Source organism: Hemibagrus wyckioides, linkage group LG24 (assembly GCF_019097595.1).
Source record: "Hemibagrus wyckioides isolate EC202008001 linkage group LG24, SWU_Hwy_1.0, whole genome shotgun sequence".
NCBI classification, from domain to species: domain Eukaryota; kingdom Metazoa; phylum Chordata; class Actinopteri; order Siluriformes; family Bagridae; genus Hemibagrus; species Hemibagrus wyckioides.
In genome coordinates, this window is record NC_080733.1 from 5,736,275 (window position 1) to 5,753,274 (window position 17,000).

The 17,000-nt window shown below is 40.9% G+C and overlaps 2 protein-coding genes across 5 annotated transcripts in view; one reads left to right on the forward strand and one right to left on the reverse strand.

The window, feature by feature from the left end:
- The first annotated feature begins 193 nt into the window (after positions 1-193).
- On the forward strand, positions 194-7,121 carry zgc:114119 (Mediator of RNA polymerase II transcription subunit 30-like). 2 transcript variants are annotated; one of them, XM_058378009.1, is made up of 5 exons: positions 194-323; positions 461-706; positions 5,182-5,340; positions 5,446-5,535; positions 6,482-7,121. In XM_058378009.1, the coding sequence occupies exons 2-5, from the start codon at positions 461-463 to the stop codon at positions 6,575-6,577; spliced, it is 591 nt and encodes a 196-aa protein (XP_058233992.1). In that variant the 5' UTR covers positions 194-323; the 3' UTR covers positions 6,578-7,121. The 2 variants fall into 2 exon arrangements, with proteins under 2 accessions (XP_058233992.1, XP_058233993.1); XM_058378010.1 differs by having other exon boundaries at positions 212-323; positions 431-706.
- Positions 7,122-7,206: 85 nt separating this feature from the next.
- LOC131345217 (exostosin-1c) overlaps positions 7,207-17,000 on the reverse strand; it is a 49,375-nt gene continuing 39,581 nt past the window's right edge. For all 3 annotated transcript variants that reach the window (XM_058378008.1, XM_058378007.1, XM_058378006.1), the window contains exons 3-12: positions 12,376-12,469; positions 10,899-11,006; positions 10,625-10,744; positions 10,159-10,291; positions 9,808-9,926; positions 9,631-9,726; positions 9,434-9,520; positions 8,208-8,368; positions 7,887-8,058; positions 7,207-7,771 (exon numbers count right to left, since the gene is read on the reverse strand). In XM_058378008.1, the coding sequence (XP_058233991.1) occupies positions 7,586-7,771; positions 7,887-8,058; positions 8,208-8,368; positions 9,434-9,520; positions 9,631-9,726; positions 9,808-9,926; positions 10,159-10,291; positions 10,625-10,744; positions 10,899-11,006; positions 12,376-12,469 (1,276 nt within the window). In that variant the 3' untranslated portion in view covers positions 7,207-7,585. The remainder of the gene's footprint in view (positions 7,772-7,886; positions 8,059-8,207; positions 8,369-9,433; positions 9,521-9,630; positions 9,727-9,807; positions 9,927-10,158; positions 10,292-10,624; positions 10,745-10,898; positions 11,007-12,375; positions 12,470-17,000) is intronic.

The following is a 17,000-nucleotide window of genomic DNA, read 5'->3' on the forward strand; positions in this document are numbered from 1 at the left end:
GAAATCGAACACAGTATCAGGTTAAAAATAAATATATTTATCATCTATATTTTGTCCTAAAGGTGTTCAAGTTTAAATGTATGAAAAAAAGGCAGTATAAACTTAAACATAATGAGAAGAATTTACAATGTTGAAATGATTTAGTTTATGAAGGACTTTGCTGCCCCATGCTGGAAAACATGGCACATTGAACAAGAACAGGAAACAGGAAGTGACGACAGGCTGGTGTTGGCTACGCCGTTTGAAAGCGAAAGAGTCTTCAGTGTTTAGTTTAAGCTTTAAGTAGTTCCTAGACGCATCCTAATAACAACTTGGGGTTAAAAGTAAGTCTTAAAGAGTTCTAACATGTGTTGAGTTTATAACCAGAGTACATAAGTTGTTAGTTTATTGTGTACATAATGTCCATTCACAGTTAGCTGGTGTTGTTTAGCCAGGTAAAGGATCGTTTTGTTTCCTGCAGATGTCCTCCATGCCTCAGAAGGCTTCAGGTGGTGGTCTGGGTGGTGTACCGCTTCAGCAGCAGCCGCAGAGCCTCCACATGGGCGCCGGGTCAGGAGCCTCGGTCCCCGGACAGGCCTCCATGCCCCCTAACCCCGCCGCTCTCCGAGAAATCTCCCCGGTCTTCCTGTGCCGCATCGGTCAGGACACCGTGCAGGACATCGTCACGCGCACCATGGAGATCTTCCAGATCACACGAGCAACTCAGGTGCACCACAGTTAACATTTATCCGTCTTATTCTTATACTGAATGAATTCTCTATGGTCTTGAACGAGTGCTTGGAAATATGGCAACATTAAATCTTAGGGATGTGGTAGCTTAGTGGTCAAGGTGTTGGAATACTGATCAGAAGGTTGTGATATTGAATCCCAAGACCAGCAGTCTGCCACTGCTGGACCCTGAGCAAGACCCTTAACCCTCAGTTGTATAAAATGAGATAAATTGTAAGTCGCTCTGGATAAGGCGTCTACGAAATGTCAAAAATGTAAATCTTACACTATGTATTCAAAGGTTTGTGGACCATCACACCTGTATGTGTCTCGTCTCTTCTAAGTGTTTCTGCAAAGATTGAAGAGCACAACTGTATATGATGTTGTTATTGCTGTAGTGTTAAAGTTTCTCTTTAATCGAACCGAAAACCAAACCTGTTCCAGCATGACAGTGCACCTGTGCACAAAGCGAGCTCCTTGAAGACATGAGGTACATGAGATTTCTTACCTGCTTTGGCTATGAACCAACTGGTTTCCTTCTCCAGTCCAAAGACAGGCAGGCATCTCTAAAAATTGTCTGGTGTGTGTCCACGGTGTCCCCTGCCTTGTGCCCCTGAGTCCCTGGAATAGACTTCAGTCTCCCTGTGACCCTGTATAGGATAAGCTCTACAGAAAATGCATGGAACGTGTTAACTTTGCCACATTTTTGCCTGTGTTAATATAATTACTTGAATAATATCTTGCAGTCAGATCATTTAAACCTGCTTGATTTAACAGTATGTTATTATTTTTTAATTAAAAATAGCCTAGGTTTACCAACTTTTTAAAGGCTCCCTTTAAGTTTTACGACTTCCACACAGGTTAAGGTCTGGAATTCTTAGCCTATTACTTTACAAATCTACAGTGCATTACTGTAGCAAGTGCATTATCAATGAAATGTTTGATAGATAGATAGATAGATAGATAGACAGACAGACAGACAGACAGACAGACAGACAGACCGATCAGGCATAGCGTTATGACCACACGCCCTGACCTGACGAGACATGGACTCCACTAGATCCCTGAAGGCGTGCTGTGACAACAAGATTTTAGCAGCAGATCCCTTAAGTCCTGTAAGTTGCGAGGTGGGGCCTTGACAGGTCCATGCCAAGACCTAAAGGATACTTTTGATAGCTTCTGACCACTGCAGACCAGGAACACCCCATAAGAGCTGCAGTTTTGGAGATGCTCTGATCCAGTGGCCTAGCCATCACAATTTGGTTCTTGTCAAATTCGCTCAAATCCTTACGTTTGCCCATTTTTCCTGCTTCTTACACATCAACTTTGAGGACAAAATGTTCACTTTCTGCCTAATATATCCCACCCACTAACAGGTGCCATGATGAGGAGATCATCAGTGTTATTCACTTCACATGTCTATGCCTGATCAGTGTATATTTTATTAATCCCATTAGGGGAATTTCTTGTGTTACCACAGCTTAGTAAGTTACAAAATACAACACACAGAGATATAAGATGAAGAAATTATATAATTATATACTATAATTAAATAAAAAATATTAAATATAGAATACAATATGTTAAGTTAAATGTAGTAGTGCAGATATGAAACACAGTTGTGGATTTAACTCGTGCAAACTGGCAGTAGATAATAAATTTGAAGAACCTTGAGAATCTAGAAAATAGTGTTAGTAGTTGTAGCAGTGCAGTGTTATCAGCGGGCACACACAGAGGTGAACTATTGTGAATGGTATGCTCCTGTAATATTCTCTGTGACGACGAATCTGAATGAGTCTTTCTAAGAATGAGCTGTAGTGTATTGTAGAGCGGGTGAGACGGATTGCCCGTTAATGAGAGCAGGTTGTGTAGTGACCTAGCTTTTAAGGTAGCTTTTAAAAATAAAGTACATCCTACCAGTTTCATAGCTACTGTATTATAAAAATTCTCCTTCATGCAGTTTTTCCACACATAATAAACGCATCCAATTTTAATAGTAGTACATTAGAAAGGGGAACATTGCATCTGCACAGCACTCTGTACTAACAGCGGATATAATAATGACATAGTCTCAGATGAGTCCACACTTTCCTGAGAACCTATGAAATAAGACTGTTATCCAGGGTGTGTTTCCACCTCGTGCCCTGTGTTTTTAAGATAGTGTGATTACTGATGATGGATGAATGATTAGCATGCTTGCCTCGCACCTCCACAGTTGTGGGTTCAGTTCTTGCCTCTGCATTGTGTATGTGGAGGTTAAATATGGTCATTGAACGGAAGAGCATGGTTCAAGCCCCAGCACCGCCTGCTGCCACCTTTGGGCCCTTGAGCAAAGCCCCCAACCCATCCTGCTCCAGGGGCACTGTGTCATGGCTGACCTTGTGCTCCGACCCCAAACCCCCAAGGACGGGATATGCAAAGAAAGAATTTCACTGTGCAGTATATGTAACAAATAAAGGCAACTTATGTTATCCGCATACTTCCTCCAGGTACTCCGGTTTCCTTCCCCAGTCCAAAGACAGGCAGGCATCTCTAAAAATTGTCTGTTGTGTGTGTGAGATTATGCCCTGCAGTGGGTTATCACCCTGTCCAGAGTATCCCCTGCCTTGTGCCCATGAATCCCTGGAATAGACTCCAGTCTCCCTGTAACCCTGTGTAGGATAAGCTCTACAGAAAATGCATGGAATAATATCTTGTAGTCAGATCGACTAAACCTGCTTGATGTTGATTTAACAGTATGTTGTTATTTTTTAATTAAAAATAGCCTAGGTTTACATAATGTCTAATTGAGACACTTATTTTATATGCAGGATATCTTTAAGTCTCCGGGCCTGAGGGTGTCTTGCCAAGATTTTTTTTTAAATGTTTGTCTTATATACATTACAGCACAGTGAAATTCTTTCTTCCCATATCCCAGCTTTGGAAGTTGTGGTCAGAGCACAGGGTCAGCTTGGAGCGGAGAGGGTTAAGGGCCTTACTCAGGGGCCCAACAGTGACACCTCTATAGTTTGAACCCCGACCTTCCCAGAGCCTTTATCACTTGAATTGTATTTCATAGGGTGTGACTTTTTATACAGGGTCACAAAAATGGAAGTCTTGTGATTACTGAGCTAGATTTTCCATCTTATACATTTTTGCCTACATAGTCATGGGTATAGATACAAGAGTATAACATGGCTTTTATTTTATTTTTCCCCCCTTTATTCCTCTGAACACAGACACATCTTCAGTGTCTAAGATGAGAAATGCTCTGATGTGAGTAAAGCCATAAGGAAAGCTTTCCACAGTTCTCACAAGCACAGGTGTTGAGGCAGAAAGCTTGAATATTTATCACACTAGATGCTGCTTTTCTACCTTGTGACTGTCTTTAGAGTAGCCCAAATGAGGCACCTGCTGCATCTAATCATGGTGTGGAGGAAAAGAGAGTGCGACTGGTTGCAAATGAAAACAGTGTGGGTTTTTAGTAAGGCGAGGGAAAAAAATCCTGTGGTGTTTTTATTTCTTCACAGTCCTGTTGATTTCTCCATTTCGATCGGTCTAAATGTCTGAAGCAGGGTCTAAAGGTCAAATCACTGGTTTATATTACTGCCCTCCTATTAATATGTTAATGTTTGTAGAAATAAAAAAAATAAAAAATAAAGAAAATAAAAAATTATGCTGAGAAGAAAAACGTGATCATTGCTTTTTTTTTTTTGTCTCAGCAATTTAACAGTCAGAGATAAAGCCGCTCCTTTAACAGCTCCAGACGAAGTGCCTTGGAGTTTATCATTAAAATAATAAGCTGCATTGTCCTTTTGGTTTACTTCATAGAGAGAGAGAGAGAGAGAGAGAGAGAGAGGAAAAAAAAGAGTCTGGTGAATGACCAGAGGTTTCTAGCTGTTATTATATATGCAATGACTTATTTCATTCATAGAGGTTCCTAAACTATGAACAGACAAAATGTGTTGTTTTAATGAATTGTGAGCATGGACAAAGTTCAGTACTGCAAGAAGAATAAAACAGTGAAGGTCCTGTCATTGAGTATTTTCCTATAACAGCGTGTCTAGTCTTAACCGCCACGTTGCGGCGGCTCTTATTAGTGCTCAAATCCTTCAAACTTCACGCTCTAATGAGAATATCTCAAAATACAAAGGCAGACACTGGTTCTGTGCTCAGGTTTTAATGTTTAAACTGTCAGTCAACCAAGTGCCCTAAAGCAAAGTTTATTGATATTTAAATAAAAACCATGCTTATGATTCATATTATATTGATTTACCGCAGACATTTTTAATGTTGTTATTGTGATGGGGTGTGTGTGTGTGTGTGTGTTTTGATCTTGCCGAAGCAAAGGCTAAAAAAAGATCTGAAGTCATTTCCTAATAAAGCTTCTCACCATGTTATACTGCTGTTTTTGTTTCAGAGCATCCTCTGTCTGACTTTTTATTTATTTATTTATTTATTTATTTATTTATTTTCCACCCATCTTCTCTCTAGTTGCCGAACGGTGTGACCCAGAGTCAGGCAGCGTATCAGGACCGCTTTGGGAAACTGCAGGAGCACCTTCGCCAGCTGACTTTGCTCTTCCGCAAACTCCGACTGCTCTACGAGCGCTGTGTAGAGATGACCTCCGACCTCCAGGAGTCTCCTGCTGAGGTGAGAAGAGCCATCAGCTGTAATGGATCATCATAAACAAACGACATGTCGTCTAGTAACGAAAAGGTAAAGAAACTGGAATAGCCTTTTCGTTTGTTCACACAGCTGGTGCCGTATGTCGGAGAGGAGATGGCTCCGGTCAGAGTAGAGCCCTGCAACCCTGCTGTGACTCAGGACAAGCAAGAAGTTTTAAAGGTGTGTATACATGTAGTAATAATACAGTGATAACATCTGAGAAATTTACATAAAGTGTATAAACATTCTTGGCCAAGATTGGATTCTGGAAGGCAGAGCGCATTAACCACAAAAGCAGCAGATTTTATTGTTTAAAAAACAAATAATAAAAAATAGAATAAAAGAGAATAGAATAGAGAGAGAATAACAAAAATCCCTTAACTTTTCTTTTTCCTGGCTTTTTTATATTTAATATTATACCACTGCGCTGCTGATTATCATCGGTCCAAAGGTGTTGATTAAATTTCTGTTACAGTTCTCACGGCTTTATGCTTTGCACATCACAGCTTTATAATTTGTTTGTTCTAATGTGTTACTGTTTCTATAGTAACAGCTGCAAAGTGCTGTTAGATTTTTACAGCATACATAAACTTGTTTCATAGATGTTCAGCCACAGGGAAGGTAACTATAAACAGATAAAATGTACAACATACACAGATCAGGCATTACATTATGAGCAGTGACGGGTGAAGTGAATATCACTGATGATCTCCTCATCATGGCACCTGTTAGTGGGTGGGATATATCAGGCAGCAAGTCAACATTTTGTCCTCAAAGTTGATGTGTTAGAAGCAGGAAAAATGGACAAGCGTAAGGATTTGAGAGAGTTTGACAAAGGTCCAAATTGTGATGGCTAGACCACTGGATCTCTTAAAAATGAGTCACCACAGCAGATATATATATTTTTACGCAGCTGTTAAATCCAGCCTTCTTCCAGGCTGTCGAAATTATTCTGTCTTTATCCAGTTTGCAGTTAATTACATATTTTTCCTTTACGCTTTGTTACCTTAAAATAACAGCCAGTTGGATGTTTACGTTAGCGGAACGACTCGCACACCGCAAACGCTCACGTCTCTGTTTCAGATCTGTTATTTTAATATGCTCTACTTTTCAAAAATCACCACAGAAAGTGAGGCAGAAGAATCAGGAGATGAAGGTGCTGATGGACCAGATGAGGAACCTCCTATGGGACATCAACGCCATGCTGACGATGCGCAAATGACCAGAAAATGACCTTTCCATTTTCTGTTTTCTTTTTTTTTCTTTTTCTTCTTTTGAGCCTCCTTTCCATCCAGTCTCTTCTAGTCAGGGCAGCAGATGGCTCAGGATCACCGGTATCATTACTGATGCATTGTATTTAGTCTTGATTAATGAGATTCAGGTGGAGAACTTCCTCAATTTACCATCTCTCCTGTGTGATATGTACTTCTTGGTGTAAAGTACTGAACAGAGATGCTCTCGGATTAGCAGGGATCTAGGAACACGAATCTCATGCCAAGTAGTAAGGAGCGATCCCAGGTAATCTCTAGAGGGACAGATGGGAGACCAGCCTGAGCTACAGGTTTCCTGTGTGGCACTAACATGGAATCCCTGACCCTCTGAGCAGGAGACTGCGTGATCTCTCACATTTTTCATCCTGGCAGCTATTTTATCAGGTGGAAGATGGAGCATCAGTGTATGCGTGTACATTTTCTTCCGGACGTGTGCCACAGTAATAATGTTTGTAAGGTAAATCTTTTGTACAGTCAACGATTTTCATGTCATTTTGTATATAAAATAAACACTGTAAAAGAATTTCTCACTCATTCATGTTCAGAACACGTTGCATTTCAGAAATGTTTTATTGGTCATGTACGTACAGCTTCATATATTGAGTCAAGTTACTTATTGACTGACTCCACAACCACACGGTAATGTGTTAGTCCATGGTACTATTAGCCTCTCACTAGGTGCTAACGTCAAACCGGAAGTGAAACGGCAGCCAGTGCAATCTGATAGCATAGAGGCTGTTTTTTTTTTATTTTATTTTTTTATTTTATTTCTTAATTTTAATTTAACTGAGCTTTCTGTCAAGATCCAGTCCAAAATTCCAGGCAGAATTCAGTAGGTTGGAAGCGGTCCCTCTTAGTTTAACACCACCAAGGCTCAAGGGTAACTCTTGCAGAGTTTATTCATATTTGATCGAGGCTGAGGTGACTTTGAAAGTCGATGTCTGCGCTCTCTGTGTGGCTCAAGCACGCTCAAGGTCCTTATACTTCTTGCGCAAGACAGACACATGGTCCTTGAAAAGAACAGGGTCCAGACGGAGCTGCGAGTGCACCAGGGGCATATAGCCGAACCAGCTAGCAAAGGTGTTTATACACTCTTGTCTCTGGGTAAAGTGCTCAGGGTTTGCCCAGGGGGCCATGTTGGTGCTCTGATGAAAGAGAGAAAAAATATGACACCTGTAACTAAAATGCTTCACCATTCCTCAGTATAATCTTTTTTTTAATGTGTAATGTGTTAACTTTCCTCTGAGACATGAGACTTACCTGTGGACTAGGCATCTCTTTATACTGTTTCCTCTGAGCCACTTTAATGGGTGGCAGATGAGTCACAGATGACACTAAGAAGTTCATCAGGATGTCTTCACAGTTTGAGCTGCGGTCCACTAACACCCGTAATGAAGGTGGCAGATAATGAGAGAACAGGTAATGATAATACCTGAGGAATCGGCGGAAAAAGGGAACATTTTAAATGTCATTATAAACGATAGGAGTACAGCAGTTTAGTCTTTTGTTGCTTCAAACATGTTTCACAGTTTTAAAGATTTAATCATGTTGTTTGGATGGTACATGAGCTGAGATCAGTACCTGTGATAGAAAGCTGCTCCAGTCAGCACAATTGAGTATTCATTAGTCCATTTGGAGGTGTAGCCCCAAATTTTCTTCACTGGATCCCAGAAATGACTTCTGGGTGGATATCCAACTATTCTCTCAGGGAAACTCCGCCACACGTGGAAGGCAAAGTTGACCTGAAAGAAGTTTCGTTTACACTCGTCATCTACTTTATAATGAACACATGCACATTCAAGCACTAATCAACCAATCATGTGGCAGCAGTGCGGTACAAAAACTTGTGCAGATACAGGACAAGAACTTTAACCAACAGCAATAGGTTCCACTTCTGTCAGCCAAGAACACGAATCTGAATTTATCATGGGTATCGACTGGAAGACTGGAAAAAGACCAATTGATTATCTTCATCTGCCTAGGTTTGGGTGAGCCTGGACCCATGATAGCTGCAGATTCCTGTTCTTTGCTGTCAGGACTGGAACCCGATATCGCTCATCCACCTCAAGGTCCAATGTTGTGAGCATGCTGAGATGCTTTACTGCTCACCACGGTCATAAAGAGTGATTATATGAGTTACTCACCATATTCCTCTGACTTCTCTTATAAACAAGGTGTTTCTATCTGTCACTACCTGATCCGTACCAGAGACATGATTAAGTTACTTCTTCTCTGAAGTATGACGAAACGATTTACGGCAGTTTCGGGTATTTATAATACTGCTGTTATAATAATACTAATAATATAAAGTTATAATGTGTTGGCAGCAATTGCGCACATGCGCAGAACAAAACCTGAGTTTCTGCACATGCCCAGTATAAATCGTGTTTCCAGTACGGCTCGAGTAGTGACACTAGTATCAGATCTTTCACTGACTCAATATTGTTTCGTTTTTTGGCAACATTTAATAAAAAACTCTAGAGATTGTTGTGTGTGAAAATCCCACTAGATCAGCATTCTCTGACAAACTCAAACCAGCCCATCTGCTACCAATAACCATGCTGTGAGCATGTTTACAGAGACTTTACACTTTTTCTTCATTCTGATGTCTGTTGTAAACGTTACCTGTAGCTAGACCTTTAACCAACATGTTTACTAATTAATAATAAGAATAAGCAATGTAGAACATTCAGGTAATTCCAATGAGTTCACTGATTTATTCTTACAAATTTAAAATAAAACACTCGAGCATAGAATTATAGAGAGAGTTCTTGGTTTTAGTTTAATCATGTTAAGGAAGGTCTAACCTCACTAGTCAGTAGCACTGAGTCTTCATCAAGGCTGAGCACCGCTTCAGTCTCAATTGCGACATGCGGCAAGAAACGGCTGCTTGTCTGTAAAAAAAACAAACAAAAAAAAACGCATGGCGTGAGCCTCGGAAAATGGACGTTTGTTCTTTGCATATGGCCACAGCTTGACTATACCCTCATGTGGAGACACTCACTTTCCTTTTGCCATCTGTGACAACAAGGGGCACTGGCATGGGCGGCCACTTGCTCCGGTGAGGGGGCGGCTTCTCACTGTTCCACAAGATGATGATCTGTAAAGAATCAGAGTGGAGTCATATACAGCACGGACCACTCGACATACATTCTCTGATTCCTGGAAACAGTTGGTGTACCTGTGAGCAGTATTTTGACTTGGATACCACCTGCAGGAGCTTCATAATTGGCTGGGACTGGGAAACCAGCGGAGATGTGGCATGGATGACAGCAGTAAATTCCTGGCCAGGCATGACTCCTGCATTAATGAAAGACATGGAGGAATGAGACTGGCACAGAAAATTGAGGCTTTGGTCAGGGTTACTGGTGTGAATGATTAAGTATAGTTGCTGATGCTCTGATTAAATGACTTGGGGGCAGTTCTGTGCACTTAAACACACTGCTCCATTCAAATGTTATCCTTCATGTCACTTATTGTGAAAGAAATCTATAGGATGAATGTTATGAAAGGAACACAACTTTAAGCTTACCAAGGTTCAGATGGTAGAAAGGGTAATGGGCCAGGTGGATTGAGTATTCAGGCAGCACCAGAAGACCCCCAGGCAGAGAATTCCACATGAACTTATTCCTTGAGATGTGGCCATATACTCTGTCCTTAATGATCTGACAGACAACAGTGAATCAGTTTACTGAGATTCAACTCCCTAAGCTGTATTTATTGCCCAGCAGTTATTTCCCCCAGCTAGTATATCTGTTTATTCTATATCTTTCCAAATGATTATTAAGTCATACGTTTCTAAATTTAGCCAGCAGAGGGCAATGCTGGCTCATACCATTTATGCAAAACCAACATTGTGTTTGGCAATTAACCTGAAGGGACACCACTAAGTGGGTGCTAATGATGCGGAGCATCTTCATCCTTGTTTTAATTTCCCCTGACAGTCCTTGCCAGATCAACTCTGCCTAAAACCTACATACAAAACACCTTATGCTCACCTCTAAAGTGGTGAGAACTATCTTGTCCACTGAGGAGAAGTAGGCCTCCCAAAGCATCTGGGTACGTTGTCTCAGAGCCAGCACCCGGTCAATGCCCACTGCCCGCACTGTAGATGGCACCTTATGGAAAAGAGATGGGATTTTATCTAGGGAACATGCTAAGCTAAAGGTTATGCACTTATCCTATATCTAGACCACTTTCGGTCCTCCAGTTCCATGCTTTTAAGTGGCTTCAAAGTTCTCTGCTCTCAGTGGTTCTTAGCATGCTGTTTACCTGAAGCAGCAACCTCTCATCTCCCTCGATAACTGCCTGGTTCCACTGGATGACATCAGAGAAGGGCAACTCCCAACCGTTGCTGAGCAACACTGGGATACAGGCCGCCTGGGGACAGGGAGACAGGAAAGGAGAATTCATTGATGATAACCAAAATTCAAAGTGTTTGCTGAAGAAAACAGGTTCAGAAATATAGTGCTCATTCATTTCTTTTTAAAAGATCTATATTTTAATTCATTTCTATTAGGTACGAAACTGTTAGAACAGTTTAAGAAGAAGGTCTTTATCCCATGGGACCAAAGTATGCCTCAATCCTATTATTAATTCTCCCCAAGTGAAACAGCACTAAGGCTGCCTGACATTGAGAATCCTGGGCTGCTAATTAAACAGTATCCTTCCTTTGATCAATAGTAGGTGGGAGTCTCGGTTTATTAAGTTCAGTCTGATATTCCTCTTCTCTCTTGTTTACTGAAGTTGCTGTACTTTCTGCTGTACCCTCAGAAATTTGTATTCCAGTTTGCTTTTTATCTCGCAGCATGTGTTTTGTTCTGGTGTTAATTGTTTTAATGAAATCACAGGAGAGCATAGTTTTAAGAACAGGCAGAGATCAAACAAGCTCCCTCTGGTGCAGCGAAACCCAGCCTTTATCTTAAGAAAGCTTAAGACGATACTATTTTTGAACCACAAAAAAATTTGCTCCGGGTAGTTAACTTCTGTCTATTGTACCTACATCTCGTCTGGACCTTGCTTGTGTGTTCATACAAAAAGAAGGTAGATGAGAGGTAGAGGAATACCACCGCTCTTGCCTGGTTCTCAGATGTGTATGCACATTTTTAATGTTTGGATCTGCAAGTGATTGCATCAGAGATATTAAAGAGTCAGATAAGAGTCAGAAGTGTGGATTTTGTGTGTGTGTGTGTGTGTTTTGGGGGGTGGTGGTGGGTCAGAGGATGTTCTAGAACTTTCCGCTTACAAATCCACTGATAATTGCCAGTTCTTTAGTTCTTTATGTGGCTTTGGCTGGCACCAAAGAAAAGAGAAGCTCAAAGAGGAGTGAATGGAAAAGTGAGAGCAAAGGAGACAGTGAACTTGGACCAACAGAAAGAGAAAAAGTGGGATTGCGAGGAGGAGTTACTGTGAGGGTATGGTTGCCAAACTCACCGTTTTTGTGGATTTGTCCATTCAGCACTGCTCAGCAGAGCTGAGGGCACCCTGTGTGAGCTTCCGGCCCTTTCACACACAATGCCAGTAAGCCTAAAAATATATGTGCTGCAGTTTCCCACCCAATCCCTAATGCACTGTTTCACTAGTAAACCCCTAGACCATTCTGAGTATTTGGGTTTTCTAGCCACAGGGTGGCTGTGTCATTTTATTTTATTATTTTTGTGCTGTACAGCTGCTGAAACATCTGAAAACTATTGACGCCAGGTCAGATCAGTTAAATAAATAAAATAAACCTGGCTAACAATCACCGTACCTGCAAGGACTCAAGGAAACGAAAGGATCCCAAGCGTCGCCCACGAGGAACCAGGCAGAAGGTGGAGTTGTGGAGCAGCTCCTGATAGTCAAACCTGTGTAAAAAGATAGACACAAGACAAGCATGAGCACAAGCAAAAACACACTGCAGAAAGAGAGCTTTGTAGTTCATTAGAGCTTCACTGGCTCTGCTCAAACCACAACCTCACTGAGAGGCGTTTTGATCTGGCCTCTGTCCCTGCCTCAAGCTGTTGTCCCTGGCAACCTTTTAGCATTTGTAAGAGTACGCTAAAGGAACCGAATCCAGTTCCTTTGTGCAATTGCCACTGTTAAGTGATTAGTGGGAGAGAAATGGGGAGAGAAGTCAATGTTGACCCAGATTGAGCTAATAAGCGTGGATGACTAGGATTGAGCAACAAATCGGGTCTGTTAATATATGAAATTCTTCCCATATCTAGTACCTATACATAGAATATCTGCATGAATGATGTCTCAATTGCAGGAAATAAAATATTGAAATGGACCACCAGCATTCAAGCAATCAGGACAAGGCGTCTTTACTTGCTAATCAATCATGTTGCCTATAAACCAGAAAACTCCTACATTCTATCCTAGGCATGTGTTTTATGGGCCTGGCTTTGGAGGGAACACTGAAGTGATGGCCTGTGCTTGAATTTCTAGCTACAAAACTGCTTCCTTCAGCAAACGTCCACTAAAATGGCTGACTTTACAACTGAACATCTAAAGAAACAACGGCACCCAAAAGGGCAACAACAAAAGGAGAATCATAAAGATATCTTCATTCAAGTGATGGACTGCTTTTAGATGTGAAACATAGGCAAGAAATCTATTCGCTGTAATTGAGAAGTGGGATTAATATTGTCAGCAGGATTCTAAGAGAACTGTGTGTGCTTGACTACAAGTGCAACAATTAGCCCATCTTCCATTTAGCTGCCTGGAGAAGAGTGACCTTCTCACTGTCATAGAAAAGACACCACCTTACCAGGAGTGCTAGCTCTGTTTGTGTTAGCATACACAAATCTGCTTTTCACTGATGGCTGGCTCGGACTGTAAGAACCCTTATTTTGCTTTCGCACCAGGTTGACCCTGTGTGGGCAGCGGGCTTTGCTCTTGAAAGAACCCAGTGTTCCTCCGCAGGCCGGCAGGGTACAGCGACCATGGCTCGCCTCCAGCGCCACTCCAGCAGGAGTGCAAACACTCTGCCATAAAAGCACCTCTATCTCTGTTCACTTGCATACATGTTTATTTACCGCTGCAGCAGGAGAGCAAACAACCACGCCATCCATCGCGGCCCCCCTTCTGGTTCCCTGTCAAAGCCCGGCAAGTGTCCAAAGCCAGAGCACCAGGTTGACTCAACATGTGTCTGACTTTAAGTGCATAATACAATTTATTTAGCCTCTTCTAATGCTGTTTATATTGATATAAAACTGGAATTATTCACTAAACATGTTTTAACGGTATAGAGTCCCCGAGTTGTCAAGTGAGCCAGACAAAATGAATCACAATTATAAAAAGTAATTCATATGATAAAAACAATAATGAAGGGGTGACCAACATAGCAAAATTATTAACAAATGAACAAGTAAAAAATAATTGCATAAGTATTCACTTGCTTTTGAAAGCCTTATAATAGTTATTTTGGACAGAGCCATGCAGCATAAAATTTCCGTTAGGGAAAGGCCCACCATTTATATCAAACCTGAATTTGACAGATTTAAACTGTTCTTATAATTGTCCTATTTGTCTAGAAGTTGAGCAATTGTGAGGAAGTGAGATTTCCCTCCATGGAGTTATTACTGTCAAAAATAGGAACTGTAACAAGCATTAATAAAGGGTCCAAATGGGCAAGAATAATGTTACCCCATGCTCAATGGAGGAGCAAAGAACATGACAGTTAATGACAGAAAAAAAGGTACAAAATGGTATAAAATTCTACCAACCTCTTACTTTAGGGCACATGAATGGAATTAAATATAAAAAGGCAAGGAATATGCACAATCCATGAACCGAAAAACTAAAAAAAATGTCTCACTTTTTCAGTGCCTGAATTTTTGGGGCAAATTTAAGGATTTTAAATTTGTAGTTGGGCTGGAAATTTTGCCGAAACCTGGCAACCATTGTAAATTAAATTACCTCAAAGACCGTAGGACAAATGTATGTCTAAAATTGCTCAGAACAAGCCGCTAGACTGATTGCTGGATGGCTTTGATGTGACCCGCGTCTGCTTATTACACCACTCCACAAATACACTCCATACTAGCCGATAGAATTCATCAAGTGTATTCGTCTCATGAACGGAATCTATTTGAGGCGACATTATTGTTAATGTTATCCTGACCCACTAAAATATATAGTCGCTGATTTTGTCTGTGGCTGTGTTTAGAGCCCTTAGTGAAATAACACACATTAGCTCCTTCAATTAAATTAGGGTCTACAATACCTTTTTAATTTGGAACAGATATTCTAACTAGGTTTGATAGGCTACCATTAGAGTTTTTTACTGGGAGGATCCCGGGCCGCGAGCCATATGTTGTTTTAAAGGTTTTGAACATTTTTTGTTCATTCATCTGATTGGAATGAAGAGCTTTATTAGCATTGTGATGTGGTGACTGTGGAGAACTAATGCTACCAAAACAGAGCCATTAGATTAGCACTGCAGCACTGTGTAAGTGTGAAAATCCCATGTTTTCTTGGGGTGAATAACCTCATCCTTGTCACGTAATGGATCGCTGTTAATCTGTGCTTTGTTGCATTTAGAGCCTATGGGGATGGAAAGGAGAATTCATCTGAGCCGTAGTTCAGTACCAGTTAAGAGACTAAACCTGTTTTTACCACCACCACAACTATGTGGGTGTTAGAGAGATCTTTTCTTAGCTTTTATGCACCGCACGTTACACTTGGCTTATTCCGTGGGTCTGAACTGAACGGGTATGTTTGAATGCAAATTAGCTCCGGCCCACTTTTCCCTTCCTCCCTCTCTTTTACTCTCACTGTGTGTTCTTTCACTGTGTTTTTTAATGAAGCCATTTACACAGAAGTGATGGAACAAATAAATGATTTAATTGTCCCTTTTGTTTTCTACTAGCTATTAAACAGGCTTCTTGCACTTCCATTTGCAGAGGTTGAGTCGTGAAGTGAGCCAGCTTTTCTTTCCAGGGGGTAAATGCATGTGTCTATAGCACACTACTGCTGTTATGGGACACAAGGGGACATGGAGCGTGTCTCCAGCCTGTAATGTTGGGGCATGACCCATTGCTGTACTGCATACTGAGCAGTTCAGCAGCAGTGTGTTTATGATTTGTGTGTGTGTTTGTTTAGGTCAGAGTCTAAGCGGTTGCATATGTAAAAAAGTCCGGAGTATGACTTAATGGATCATTTTAATTACGATCATGTTTTGCTTCCTAAATGAAATATAATCCACTGCGATTCTAATGCATTCAGATAAATGGACAACAATAGCATTAAATTGTGCTCTCAGTGGATATTAAATATGAATGTTTTTGTAATATTTGGTGACGTTCTTACATTTCTGACAGCTGTCAATAAAATATTAGCTCAGAGGAGAAACTCTGGTCTCTGTGGCTGCCCCAGGCTTTAAATAGGAGGGGAAAAAATGACTGATGTGGATAATAAACCTTCAACCAATCAGGACAAAAGAAGGTCAGTCGTATTACCTGTCAATTTTTAAAGCTCTCCCTGTTGCACTAGGACCTTTATATCCCAAGCTCTGTGTTCATATCATTATGGACCTGTTATATAGTCAGGTCCATAAATATTTGGACACAGATTTTAGTGTAGTAGAGTTAAAAAGACATAATGAATAGGAATATTTTGTTATAAATGCAAACAAAAAAAATGTCAGTTCAAATACTTGTTTGCAAATCTATTGCAATTAATGAGCACATGAAGTCCCATAGACACCACAAAATTCTGGGCTTTTTTCCTGGTGTTGTTCTTTTTGGTTTTTTTTTTTTTTACTGCAGCTGTCTTCAATTCTCCTGCTTGTTTTTGGGGTGTTTTACTTTCATTTTTGCCTTCAGCAAGCGAAATGCAGCTCAGTTGGATTCAGGTCAGGTGATTGACTTGGCCTTCGCAGAACATTCCACTTCTTTTCCTTTCAAAGAAAAAGTCTGGGCTTGCTTTCGAAGTCTGCTTCGGGTCATTGTCCATCCACAATGTGAAGCGCTGTCCCATGAGTTTTGAAGCAGATGATACAGACTTTTACTTACACTTTATTCAGAATTCACATCATCAGTAGATACATGGGAACCAGTTCCACTAGCAGCCATACACTCTCATGCCAGATGAGATTTGGTGACAAATAACGAGCAGTTCCTTTCCTTTTCTTATGTTCATCTCTTCCTGTGATTATGGTGCAAGTTGATGCTTGTTGCCTCTGTTCATAGGATGTTGTTCCAGATCTGTACAGGCAGTTTTAGTTTTATCCCTGATTTACATGTTGTGGTAAATGCACTGTGTTTACTCTGAAGTCTTCTCCAGATTGTTGACTTTGACACAGATACAGTTACCTCCACGAGGGTGTTCTTTATTCGGCAGATTGTTGTGAAGGGGCTTTTTTTCCACCGGGGAACGAATTCCTCTGTT

What these genes read in the sequence shown, in the direction of transcription:
- zgc:114119 (XM_058378009.1), top strand. Translation starts at nt 461, where the DNA reads ATGTCCTCCATGCCTCAGAAGGCTTCAGGTGGTGGTCTGGGTGGTGTA. An exon ending in TCCAGGAGTCTCCTGCTGAG is followed by an intron (nt 5,341 to 5,445) that starts GTGAGAAGAGCC and finishes TTGTTCACACAG; the next exon opens with CTGGTGCCGTATGTCGGAGA. An exon ending in ACAAGCAAGAAGTTTTAAAG is followed by an intron (nt 5,536 to 6,481) that starts GTGTGTATACAT and finishes AAATCACCACAG; the next exon opens with AAAGTGAGGCAGAAGAATCA.